The 13,971-nt window shown below is 39.3% G+C and overlaps 1 protein-coding gene across 3 annotated transcripts in view; it reads right to left on the bottom strand.

Annotated features, from left to right (window-relative positions):
* Positions 1–13,971, bottom strand: part of ARFGEF3 (ARFGEF family member 3) — a 127,515-nt gene that overhangs the window by 74,007 nt on the left and 39,537 nt on the right. For all 3 annotated transcript variants that reach the window (XM_074948501.1, XM_074948502.1, XM_074948504.1), the window contains exon 5: positions 5,156–5,224. In XM_074948501.1, coding sequence (XP_074804602.1) covers positions 5,156–5,224 — 69 coding nt within the window. The remainder of the gene's footprint in view (positions 1–5,155; positions 5,225–13,971) is intronic.

Genomic DNA, 13,971 nt, shown 5'->3' with positions numbered 1-13,971 from the left:
ATTCTGCATATGCTGTATGTAGAGATACACAAGGTGTGTGAGGTAATATCTTTTATTGGACCAACTTCCGTTGGTGAGAGAGACAAGCTATCAAGCTTGCACAGAGCTCTTCTTCAGGTCTGGGAAATGTACTCTGCGTCTTAGCTAAATACAAGATGGAACAGACTGTTTCGCATAAGCAGTTAACACGTATTTCAAGGTGAAGTGGCCTGTTAACACCCCTCCAGTCAGAGAGATAAGGAACAACACTACATATACTGTATGTACACAGATTAATATACAACTGGTATATCCTGTACAGACATCTTTTTAAAGAAAATTTGAATTTAACTGGTTGTCCTTTTTCAAAGTATAGGAGCATAGATGGAATAAAAACGTTTTCTTGTTTTAGATACTTGTATTTCCCTAATGAGGAGGAAGTCCAGCTTTTAAGACGAAAATTTAAAGGTGGTTAGCTCATTATATGGACTAATCAATGCGGATATGTACACAGTAACACAATCAAGAGCCTGATCCGATTCCTACTGAAATCAAAGGGAGCTTTGCCATTAACTTCTGTGGGAGAAGGACAGGGAGTAAGCTTAAAATGGAACTGCTGTCCATGTGCATTACTTTTAATATAACAGAATGGAGAATAAGACCAGATCCCAGAATCCCTTTGAATTTATCATCTCTGCTCCTTTCAACAGACATATCCAGCAGATGCAAGAGGTGCTAATGCTTTTAGGATTTCTGCCTCATGCTAAATTTTGGGCACAATAAAGCATGATTGAATTCCTTGGTTAGAAATATAATATACTTGATTAGTGTAAATTGTGTGAGCAAAAATGCTACACCCTGGAATAATATGAACTATAGCTCTTGCACCATTCTCATCCCAGTCACTCTGTTATGTACCAGCGTAGCATTGTGAGAACACTATACGTAGCCCGTGATATTTTGTGCCTCTTATGGGACAGAGGCAAGATAAAGACAAAATCAGTATTTCCCTTTCTCGGGTTTGCATGTGTCCCCATCTTAACAATACATTAAAGCCTGATAAAGCTGAAGGCATTTGCATCAGATAATGGACAGAACCTACAGTTCATCTTGGCCTTTGGGGCATCTGTTGACCTTTGAGTGTGTTATATTTCCTAAGGTAAGTGAGGAATTTCATTCAGCATGATCTTAACTAGTAGATGTGTGAGGAAGATTCCATAGATGCATGAGGTCTCACACTGCACAGACTGTCAATGCAGATTAAATGTAAAAAGGTGCCATGCAGCTGTCACTACTGTTATTTATATAGTGCACAGTGCTTCATGACAGGAAAACCATCTAAACAAATACAGAATTCCTACACTGAACAGTGTACATTCTAATCCTGTAGTCAGACCTTCATGATCAGACCCCAGAACTGTGCATCACATCATTGGCTTCAATGAGGAGCAGGGATCTGCCAATACAGATCCATTACAGGACTGAGGCGTAAGGAAATACATATGAAATGCCTCAGTTTACAGATAGTGTAATGCACTATCTTGATGAGCCAGTGTGATTTCCTCTTTATGCTCCTCTGACAGCACAAGAAAATCCTTACTCTTCTGCCATTTTCAAAAGGAGACGTGGACCAGAGGTTGCCATCATATACCACACAAGAATTCCAGTGGGCAAGGAATACAAAATTCTATTGACCACTTACAATCATGCAATTCAGACCTTGCTGAGGCTGAACCAGTCACAGAACTGTGTCTGCTGTGAGGGTTTGAGTAGTAATATTCTTATCTAATTCAACGTACTGAAAGAACTGTGGAAAGACTAAACTTAAAGGCAGGCTGACTTTCTGGAAAGAGCAGGATCGATTTCCCCTTTTTTATTTCCCCCGCCCCTTGTGTGTTAACGTGCAGCACTGTTGCTCAGCTGAGCTCCAGTCTTGCAAGCCAAGCATGATACCTTGTGAAATGTCATTGGTGGGGATGCACCAGCAAAAATGCAAAAGCACAGGGTACTGAAGAGGTGAGCAATGGACACTTTGATCATTTCATGCATTTGGGGGCTTCCAGCTTTGTGACATGCAAAACACAGCTAAGAAAGCAAAACACAAAGGATTAGACAAAGCAATGCAATGGGTTAAACAGGACAATCTCCCAAAACATGGGTGGGAATAGATAAAAGAAGATAAACAAGTCACAAAGCATGAAATAACCTTTCATGCAGGGGCCTGACCAACATTAAAGGTATTGTCTGTAGTTAGACATAGCTAGGTTGACTGTAGGTTCAACACTAATAATATTTAAGCCATTTATACAACACTCTTCATGGTCAGAGTGCTTCACAGATATTATCTCCTTACCCTTCACAGAACTCCAGTGAGGTTAATAAGCATTATGGCCCCCAGATTAAAGATGGGGAAACTGAGGCTGTGGTTAAGGCCAAAATGCTCAGATCCATCCACTAATTTGGGGTGCCTCCATTATGGACTGATCAAAGTGGCCAGGTTCTAGCTGTAACTCGCCAGAAGGTAATTCCCATTGGAGGGGCACCCCCATTGGCAAGAGATAAGCAGAGACAGGAGAGCTGACTCAAGCACCAGCTCCACCCTAGTATGGGACACATCAGGGAAGGAAGGAAGAACGGGCACACGGCAGAAGAAAACTATGCCAATTCTCCACTGGAATAAGTTTGAGCGGCTGATGCTGATGATGGGGCCAGGCCAGTGCTGAATCAGGGAGCCATATCCAGTCCTCTAAGGGTTACCACACCAGTACTGGGAAGAGTTCAGATGCAGGGGAGAACTGAGTCCTCGGGCTTCAAATGTTAAAACCTTTGTAACATGTATGGGCCAGAATCACAAAGCCAAAGGTGCCTATAGGTGCTTTTCTGTATAGGTATACTAGCAAATGCTCCTAATGTAGTCAGAGCTGATTCTGGTTTTTGCTGGTATAGCGGATACTGATTCCCTGAACAAAATGCACTAACCCAGCAAAAGAACGTTTTTGTCCAATATACACATCTACACACGGGCTTTTGCTGGTTAAAAAAAAAAAAAAAAAAAAATCACACTCCTAATTGACTTTACTATGCTGGCAAAAGTTTTAAGGGTAGACATGGCCTTTTAAGAGTGAGGATATGGCAGAGCCACTAAACAATGGCAGGATCCAATCCTTAACATGAAACAAAGCTGGTGTTTATCAGGGTGTTTTAAAGAGAAAACAGTCATGTGTCATTTGCATATCGTTATCTGAAAATGCACAGCAGAAATAGAAAATATGACTTCAGATAATGCTCACAGTCTTTGTCCCCAGGGAACAAAGAACATGAAGCACTGACAATTGATTTCCACTACCTGAAGTAGCAGCTCAAAGGTTGAAATACTGGAGCTATTAAACCCTTTTTCCAATGTGTATTGTATCTTACTGTATCTATCTACAATTCATAGATACATTGGGCTAGATTCACCTTCAATTCTCACCAGCTCCTGCCCTCCACAGTGGAAAGTCTGCCAAAGAGAGGCTGCAGCAGTGGAAAGGAACCATAAGTTTGCCTCTGTATGGGGGATTGGGGCAACAGGGTTTAGCACAGCCTGAAAAAGGGGGTTGCATGGGCAGGGAGGAGGTAGGTGCTGCTGATCCAGTACATCTTTGCTACAGCCCCAAGTAGTGAGGCTCCTACAGAGCCCCCAGAAAACAAAAGTTACTCTTCATGAGTTTGGATTTCCTAACATTACTCAAGAGGGGTGAAACCATGAGTTACACACGTCAGCCCAAATGAGTACTATAATGTATTCTGTACATGGCACGTTTTTAGGACTGTCTTAGAGAGTGTTAACATTTTGTATGGAGACTATTTTTGTATTTCTTTTTGCGACTACAGACTAACACAGCTGCTACTCTGAAACCTATTTTTGTATCTGTCTGCCTGCAAAGTCAATTAGTGACGTTTTAGCAGTTAGGTTACCATGGTAAGACAGCTAGTTTTCTTAGTTACCATGCTTCGCCCCCACTCTAGGTAGCAACAGGATCAATTTCATCCCCAGATTTATAAAACGCTACCACTGCCAGGTAAAGCTAGGCACTTCCATCAGGTTTTCTTTTCCTCACGCACCAAGGAAAAACTGACATTGACTCGCAATTGTTAGTCATTTTCTTTCTCCGCTCACTAATTTCACTTGCAACTTCCCAAGCTGCCTTTTAAATAAGAGCAGAACACAGACTGATATCTCCATCTGTAATTATCAATGCAAAAATAATAAACAATAATAATTATTATTATTCCCCACTACTGAAAAGAACAGCTAACAAGTGCTGTAAAAACAGAGGGGTGTTATGTCATGGGGTTTCCAAGGATTTTCATACAAACTTTTTCATTGCTGTATTATACATGTTGAGTTTGTATACATTCCCCTCAACGCTATGCAGTGTAATTCAATATAATTTTATACTATATTATATACACAACAGCCCTTGTCATGCAATAGGGCTGAGTATTTCTATGCATTTCTTCCTTCCAGGCTACATGAGAGGCTCACTGCTTGAAACTCACTGTGCAACTAAATAGGGCACTTGTCTGAAAATGCTCACTTATAAACAGATCTACTGTCAGCAGGTCCATTTTCTAGCTGCCAAAGCCCTTTTTACAATTTAATCCAGACAAATGTAATGAGGACAAGGGAAGACTGATTAATGCCAGTAGGACAACGTAATAAATCTAGGGATGTAATAATTCCTTTTCTTGGAGGCATCAGGGATAAGGGACTCACTAACAACGCACATTATAGGTCAATCTCATCTCTGATATAACTGTATTAACTTTGGTGGAGTTTCACCAGGGATGAATTTAGCCCTATATGTTGTTGTAAAGTTGAAGAAGAAAATGTTATTACTGTGAAAGGTAAAGCAAAACATGCAACGTTTTAAACACAGACAATATTGTAATACACAGCAGCCACTAAGAAGAATTTCCATGAGTAGGAAGTGCATCTTCCAGTGCATTTCTACAGCTGTCAGCACTGCGGTTGCTAATCATGTTGACTAATAAACAGTAACACAGGTAATATCAATCATTAAGAATTGTTTTGACTAAATCAATCCCAGTCTATGTATAGAAAGCACATTCTAGTTAGTGGCAACAGGTCAAGAAAAACAAGCAATGTTAGTGGGGGATGGAGGGCACTCACCTCAGCAATCTTTAGCACTGAACTTCCATTCAGGTCAAATGTGGAGGTGTACGTGATACAGAGCAAAACCTTGAACACAGAGAAGGGGGGAAGCACAAGAGCTTTAGTTTCATCCACCATTTCTAGTTTGTGGTTGAGTTTTTATATTGTCTATTGTGTTTCCTAATTACTTTTTCTTCATCATACTCTTTTAGACACAACTCCTTTCATTTTCCACAGCAGCAATTACTAGGGTTGGGGAGGGCAATGAAATTGCTGACTGCTTCCTGCTTGGAAAATTGTGTCCGTTGACCCAAAAAGGAAAGCCACCGCAACCGCAGATGTTATGTTGCTCTATATGTACACATCTTTCAGAGAGGAAGGATGGTTCAGTGGTTTGGATATTAGCCTGGGACTTAAGAAAGCCAGGTTCAATTCCCTGGCCTGCCACTGATTTCCTGTGTCATCTTGGGAAAATCACTTAGTCTCTCTGTGACTTAGTGCCCCATCTGTAACTTACCTAACAGGGATGGTGTCAGGATAAACACATTAAAAAGACTGTAAAGCACTCAGATACTATGGGAAGTGAGGAGCCATGCAAATAAATATGAAAGAAAGCAGTGAACAATTTAGAAACCAGTCCTTGCATTGGCATCAATATAATAAAGATTAAAAATTTACAATCAGTAACTTTAATTAATCCACAAAAGATCCCTGCCAAGAAGGAAAACAGAAAAGGGAGGGTCTTGAAAAGGACTGGGGAGGCTTAAAGGGATCCCTTTGTCTGACAATATTTTCATCTTATTATTATTTGTACTACACTCGTGTCTAGAGGATCAAAACCCCATTGAACAAGGCACTCTACCAACACCTAGAAAGAAACCTTCTTCTAACCAGCCTAAATTTGCTCATGATTATTTGTTCCTGTGCCAACATTATCCTTTAGCTTAAATAGCTTTTCATCTCTCTGGTGTTTTTCCTCTCCCTCACCTCCCCCCCAGATATATTTACTGTAGACTCCACATCTGGGAGAAAGATTCCTCCATGCAGCTCACTTGCACCAGACACAAAAATCATCCATTACTGAAGGTAAGTGCAGGGAATTTAAGCTTTAGCACTAAGGATCCTTTGATCATCATCTGTCAGCTCTTACAGGTACAGAGGAAAAACCCATCTGTAGAAAAATGTGTCATTTCCCCCATAGCATACAAATCTCGGTATCCTCCTAAGCATTCACTTGCCTGTCAGCCTGAAAAATGAGCGTGTTCTTTGTGCTCAGAAACAAGATGGATCTTTAAAAACGATATGGGATGTAACTCTAAACAACACCAGAGTACAGAAATGGACAAGTTTGATTTCATGCATTTATAATTTGCCCTACCAACAAGATACCCCAATTTTAAAAAAACATCTGCAAACAAGTCAGGAAGATCCAGAAGCTGAACCTTGTTAGCCAATACATATATGTTAAGTGTACTATATACCACATTAATGTATAATGAAATGTTGTAATGCTTAATGTCTGTAAAGTGCCTTTAGATTATCAGATGCAAGTTGCTCAGTATCATTATTTCCTGGTGTTGCCAAGAAATACAACCCTCTCTGGGTACATTCAAGATATTAACAGTATCATATTTTACTTATCTTGACAAAAACATCTCCTGAATTTGGGTGCTGGGACACACATCCTCAGCACTAAGTTGATAAAGAAAACAGAGGAGAAAATGGTACTCTTTAACACTCCCACAAAACAAATAATAAAGAATATTGTAAAAAAGAAAGTAACATTCAGAAGAGTTCAGATACTCCATCCAGATATACCCATTTCATTGATGGGTGAATTCTGCACATGATTTAGTATGCCATAAATATATTCCATACCTGTTCATTACTGGATTCATAGCACCTTTCACTTGAAATGTTTGTTTGTACTGCTCATAGCTGGAGACAGGATGAACTGCCAGATGGATCACTGGTCTGATCTGGCAATTCCTGTGTTCCATTCTCATACAGAGGTCATATTTCACATGCCACAGGTCTCCAAAAGGTGTGCAGGTGCATCTTAAACACCCACATCTGAATATCTGGTCCACAATTTGCAGAGTGCTATTGTACCCTTTAGAATACAAAGCCTTATGTCAATGTAAGGTACAGTCTTTTCCCTGGCACTAATGACACACAACACCCCTTGTGTGCTTTGTGTGACTTCTCTGCTCTTTTATGGCAGCTCAGCCAAATATACCTTTGTAAAAGATTTCGTGCTTTGCAGAACATTCTGTGAAACACAAGGGAATATATCCCATAACTGTATTCTTATGAGGCTCTGCTTACTGAAATGATGATTCCTATTTCTTCACTCATTTAATTTTCTCTCCATCTTCTGTCTAAGTGGCTGCAGTTTGAGCAGGTAGGAAATGTGTCTAGTCTTTCCTGCCAGAGATGCCAGTGAGCCTTAAGTAGTTGGCAACTGACTCAGTTTCTGGTATCGGGGTAAGACACAAAACACGACAAATGTGATCAGCTGGTTGCTGATGAAGAGGTGACAATGAAAACATGTTTTGAAATAACAGGGAATTCAGGCAAAAGTAGATTTGAATGCTAATAATTTGTAGGGGTTAGATTTACAACAGAGTGGGGAAGCCATTTTCTCACACAGGTTGTGGGCCTTACTGTCTTCTAAGGCCTTGTCTACTGACAAAAACAATATAGTTAAGGTTGTCCCTCCCCTCCCTGCCTCCCAGTGCGGATGCAATGATATCAGTATAGAAGTGCTTAAGGGGAACAAGCTATACTGGTATAAGCACTTCAATACTGATATAACTGTGTCCACACTAGGGGTTATGCTGGTAAAAAAAAATTATATCCCTAACTGAGATAGTTACACTGTGTACAAAATCTGTATGCCAACTTGGATTTGTCAAAACAAATCATGTCAAACCCACCTAATAGAGGGGAACAAGACTTGTGGATAGGATGGAAGCAGTACATGGGATATATCTCAACTTTAGTAAGGCTTGTGATATCATCTCACATGACCTTCTCAAACAAACTAGAGAAATACAGCCTAGACAAACCTACTATAATGTGGGTGCATAACTGGTTGGAAAACTGTATTCAGAGAGCAGTTATCAATGGTTCACAACCAAGCTGGAAGGGCATAACGAATGGGGTACCACAGGGATCTGTCCTGGGTCCAGTTCTATTCAATATCTTCAGAAATGAAGTGGATAATGGCATAGAGAGTACATTTATAAAGTTTGCGGATGGTACCAAACTGGAAGGGGTTGCAAAAACTTTCGAGGACAGGATCAGAATACAAAATTATCTTGACAAACTGGAGAAATGGTCTGAAATAAATAGTATGAAATTCAATAAGGACAAATGCAAAGTACTCCACTTAGGAAGGAATAATCAACTGCACAAATACAAATGAGGAATGTTTGCTTAGGAAGGAGTACTGCAGAAAAAGAACTGAGGGTTATAGTGGATCACAAACTAAATACAAGTCAACAATTTAATACTGTTGCAAAAAAAGCAAACATCCTTTTGGGATATATTAGCAAAAGTGTTGTAAACAAGACACGAAAAGTAATTCTTCCAGTCTACTCAGCACTGATAAGGCCTCTATTGAAGCATTCTGTTCACTTGTGGGCACCACACTTCAGGAAATTGGGAAAAGGTCCAGAGAAGAGCAACAAAAATTAAGAGTCTAGAAAAAACATGACGTATAAGGAAGATTGAAAAAATTGGGTTTATTTAGTCGGGAGAAGAGAAGACTGAGGGTGGTCATAATATCAGTCTTCAAGTACATAAAAGGTTGTTATAAAGAGGAGGGTGATAAATTGTTCTCCTTAACCACTGAGGACAGGACATGAAGTAATTGGCTTAAATTGCAGCAAGGGAGATTTAGGTTAGACATTAGGAAAAAACTTCCAAACTGTCAGGTTAGTTAATCAATGGAACTAATTACCCAGGGAGTTGTGGGATCACCATCATGGGAGGTTTTTAAGAACAGGTTAGACAACCACTTGTCAGGGATGAACTAGAATATGTAATACTTAGTCTTGCCTCTGTGCAGGGGACTGGACTAGAGGACCCATTGAAGTCCCTTCCAGTCCTACATTTCTACAACTCTATGGAGACTAGACTTAAGATAGAAAAGATGGCTTTTGACTAAAACCCAGAACTAGTCAGGGGTTCCGATTCTTTTCCCAGACCTGCTGCAGGCTTCTTTTGTGACCCTGGCCAAGTCATAGGTAACCTGTAACTTCTCTGTGTCTGAGCTGTCCAAAAATGGGGATAAAAAGAGTTCTCTACCTGAGGCTTAATTCATGAATGCTCTTTGAGATCTCAGATGGAAGATGTTATAGAAATGCAAATTATTAGTGCATTACAAATGATTATTTAGATCTACTAAAAACACTAATATACTTCTCTCCATCTAACACGCTCCAGCCACAGACTAAATATGTTAAACACAAGCATAAACACTACAGACAGATTCTGTACTGAAAGGAAATAATGTGCATTTCACTGAGACATGACATTTTACCTCAGCAATGAATGGCTGTGAAAGTGTAAAACAGACTACCAGGCAATTTCTAATGGCATCTTTTGTAGCAAAAACAGTTCTTCTCTCGTATATCAAGGTGGACATTAGAAAGGGGAGTTTATAGTAAAGTACAATGAGAAGAGAAGCTAAAGGGAAGGAGCTTTACACAGTTAGGAGAGCCTGAAAAGAAACAAACAATCTTATAAATAAGGAATATTGTTACTGCTGTGATTCCTGCAAAGTCAAACAGGTTCTATTATCTTGTAAAGGTTCTGATCAAATCGGATTTCTAGCAATGGGTGACCCATAATAAAAACTGTTCATTTTAATTATTGGTGGAGCTCTGCCCATCATGGAACAAGAAATACTGTCTTTCTCCCCAAAGCCCAGGATACAAATGGTATTACAAGGCAATATCAAACAGCATGCACAGATGGGTTTTCACAATGGGCAAAGAGAAAAAATAACTGCTTTTTGTAATACACTGAAAGTCACTTTTTATAGAAGGACTTTACTGTATAAAAAGAGGGTCACTTTAATTGGAATTGCAATTTCTACCCTGAAATGCATTGCAATCAGATAATGAGTGGGAGAAAGTGAGTACTACCCCCATTTTACAGATGGGGAAAGTGGATGAGAGAGGATAAGAATTCCAAAGGCACTTAAGTCCAATGAGACCTAGGTGCTTTTTAAAATATTACCCAGGGAGATCAAGTGACTTGCCCAAGGTCCCACAGGAATGTCTGCGACAGAGCTCGGAAGTTAGACCAGATTTTCCGAGTCCCAGTCCAGTGCCATATCCACAAGACAAATAGGGTCCTATGGTATTAAATTTAATAATTATTATTTTTCGGGGGTGGAGGGAAAGGAAGGGAATGGAGACTGGTTTTCTGTAGTGCTAGGATCTGAATACCTGTTAATAAATATGAACCTTACTGCAAAGAAACGCAACCAGGAAACATCTTGATAGCTGATGGAATATCTGTTAGTCTGGTCATACAGGTTTCTCTGGCCTTGTAAGGAAAACAAGGGCAAAAGAAATGAAGAAGTGCCTTAATGACTCTACATGGATCATTGTATACATCATGGCAGCTTCTAATTCTGGGGAGGATGAAGACAGTGGTTTCCCATGAATCAGCAGCGCTGTGAAAGGCTTGGCTATCAGTAGGAATTGGTGTTATGGGTTATCAATGCACCATGGTTTCAGACAAGGACTCGTACCTGGTGTGGAATAACGTCACATGACATTCTGAATGTTCCCAGAAGAACATGCTCACTAATTCACTGGACTAAAAACTACCGCTGAAAACTACTTAAGTGTGAAACTTCTGCTTATGTAGCACAAGGGTAGGCGGGAAGGCAGTGATTTAGGGCAATCACCTAATAGATATTTTACAAGTTTCTTTAATGGCTCTGGCAATGGCTTTTGTCTTCAAAATTACAATACTCTAATGTAGGGAGGATTATAAAAAGCTGACTGGCAAAGCCATGATGAGGTATTCTGCTCAACCAGCTATAGCAATATTTGAATATATCGTGTTACTCCATAAATTAAATGACAGTTAACTTACAAGCAAAACCAAAGCAATCACAAGAAAAACCTATAAGACAGACAAATGAATTCCATTTCCAAATGGAAAAACTCAGAGCCAGACTCTGGGGCCACTCCTCATGTTGAGCAGTACTGCATGGGTAGTTCCACTAAGTAGGAGTATCCAAAAAACCACCCATGGCATTAGGTATGATTCAACATGATTAGAATCTGGTCCTATAACAGCAACAGAAACTAATACAGATAAGAGATAAAAAGGCAAATGACAGCTGGACAACAGGATTTTTAAAAATACAAGAAGATGGGTGATTGGGAAAGTAGTAAAACCAACCAGGAAGAAGTAAAAAGAAAAATGAGAGAAGCAAAAAGTAATAGCTAGCGGCAAATTGCAGAAAACAGACCAACAAAGGGGAAATTTTAAAATATAGAAAGGATCAAAGAAACCATTGAGCTACTTTACATTGGGTGGACATAACCGTCTATATTCCAAAGGGGATCACATTTGAGAGAGAGAGAGAGAGAGAGAGAGAGAGAGAGAGAGAGAGAGAGAGAGAAACAAGCAATTTGTTTCCTCCTATTGTAATGCTATTGAATATTGTTTATTTTAAAAGGCAATTAATATAATAAGATTTTGCAAGAGATAGAAAAGACAGGGTAAGGAAAGGGATTGTCATTGATAGGCAGTCAATAGTGGACAAAACATTATATTAATTTGGGTATTTCTCTGACATGTGATAGAGGTATTCCTGATGTATTCAGATCATTTTATCATACCACACAATAAATGTCACAATAGTAATGTCAGTGAACCTTTCCAAATTATCCTATAAGGATGTCTACCTTTTCTTTCTTTCTTTCTTTCTTTATTGTGATCACAAATAAACAAACAATAAAGCTGAGGTTACATGAATCCAAGAAAAATATGAAAGTAATAAGGAAAAAAAAAGAAAGTCACATGGATCTCGATCAAAAGGTAAGTCATTTGCAATTACACCCCTTATGTAAAAATGTGCCAAATTTTTTTATATGGCCAATGTATGTATGTGATAATATAGCTTGGGGTGGTCTGTTTAGAGTCCATATTACCTGGTGTACGATTAACAGTAGCAATTCTGCTAAAGAGGAGACATGGCTGAGCCTACTAGAATGACTGTTCAGATGTGGGCAGCTGGAAAAACTTAGGGTAGCCTGAAGGCTGCTCTATGTCATGCGTTCGAACAGAACTGGTGCCTGGCAGCCAGGCTATACCAGGCACATAAAAACCACGGGTCTGACCCAGAAATTATCAAAGTGAAAGGGATTATGGGTGGTGAACTTGAGGAAATAGTTTTAGGACCTCAGCTATGATGTTCTATTTTGAGAAAATGCTTGCTAATACAATGTTGAGATTTTATTTTTATATTTATTTTATTTTATTTGCTTAGAAACCAGGAAATAAAAAATAATTCTTCCCAGAGCAATTGTATCTATTGGGGCTGTCAAACGATTAAAAATATTAATTGTGCTGTTAAACAATAATAGAATACCATTTATTTAAATATTTGTGGATGTTTTCTACATTTTTAAATATATTGATTTCAATTACAACAGAGAATACAAAGTGTACAGTGCTCACTTTATATTTATTTTTGATTACAAATATTTGCACTGTAAAAATATTATTTTTCAATTCCCCATACAGAAGTACTGTAGTGCAATCTCTTTACCAAAGAAGTTGAACTTACAAATGTAGAATTATGTGCAAAAAAACCCTGCATTCAAAAATAAAACAATGTAAAACTTTAGAGCCTACAAGTCCAAAGAGCCCAACTTCTTGTTCAGCCAATCGCTCAGACAAATAGGTTTGTTTTTGCAGAAGATAATGCTGCCTGCTTCTTATTTACAATGTCACCTGAAAATGAGAACAGGAGTTTGCATGGCACTGTTGTAGCCGGTGTTGCAAGATATTTACATACCAGATGTGCTAAGGATTCATATGTCCCTTAATGCTTCAACCACAATTCCAAAGGACATGGGTCCATGCTGATGATGGGTTCTGCTCAATAACGATCCAAAGCAGTTCGGGCCAAGGCATGTTCATTTTCATCATCTGAGTCAGATGCCACCAGCAGAAGGTTGATTTTCTTTTTTGGTGGTTCGGGTTCTGTAGTTTCTGCATCAGAGTGTTGCTCTTTTAAGACTTCTGAAAGCATGCTCTACACTTCGTCCCTCTCAGATTTTGGAAAGCACTCAGATTCTTAAATCTTGGGTCGAGTGCTGTAGCTATCTTTAGAAATCTCACATTGGTATCATCTTTGCATTTTATCAAATTTGCAGTGAAAGCGTTCTTAAAGCAAACAACATGTGCTGGGTCATCATCCGATACTGCTATAATATGAAATATATGGCAGAATGCGGGTAAAACAGAGCAGCTGACACACAATTCTCCCCCAAGGAGTTCAGTCACAAATTTAATTAACACTTTTTTTTTTTTAACGAGCATCATCAGCATGGAGCATGTCCTCAGGAACGATGGCTGAAGCATGAAGAGGCACATGAATCTTTAGCCATCTGGCATGTAAATATCTTGTGACGCCAGCTACAACAGTGCCATGGGAACGCCTGTTCTCACTTTCAGATGACACTGTAATTAAGAAGTGGGCAGCATTATCTCCCATAAACGTATACAAATTTGCGATTTCTCTTAGCGATTGGCTGAACAAGAAGTAGGACTGAGTGGACTTGTAGGCTCTA

Source organism: Natator depressus, chromosome 3, assembly GCF_965152275.1.
Source record: "Natator depressus isolate rNatDep1 chromosome 3, rNatDep2.hap1, whole genome shotgun sequence".
NCBI classification, from domain to species: domain Eukaryota; kingdom Metazoa; phylum Chordata; order Testudines; family Cheloniidae; genus Natator; species Natator depressus.
Note: the sequence above shows the minus strand (reverse complement) of the source record. Positions and strands in the feature narration are given on the sequence as shown.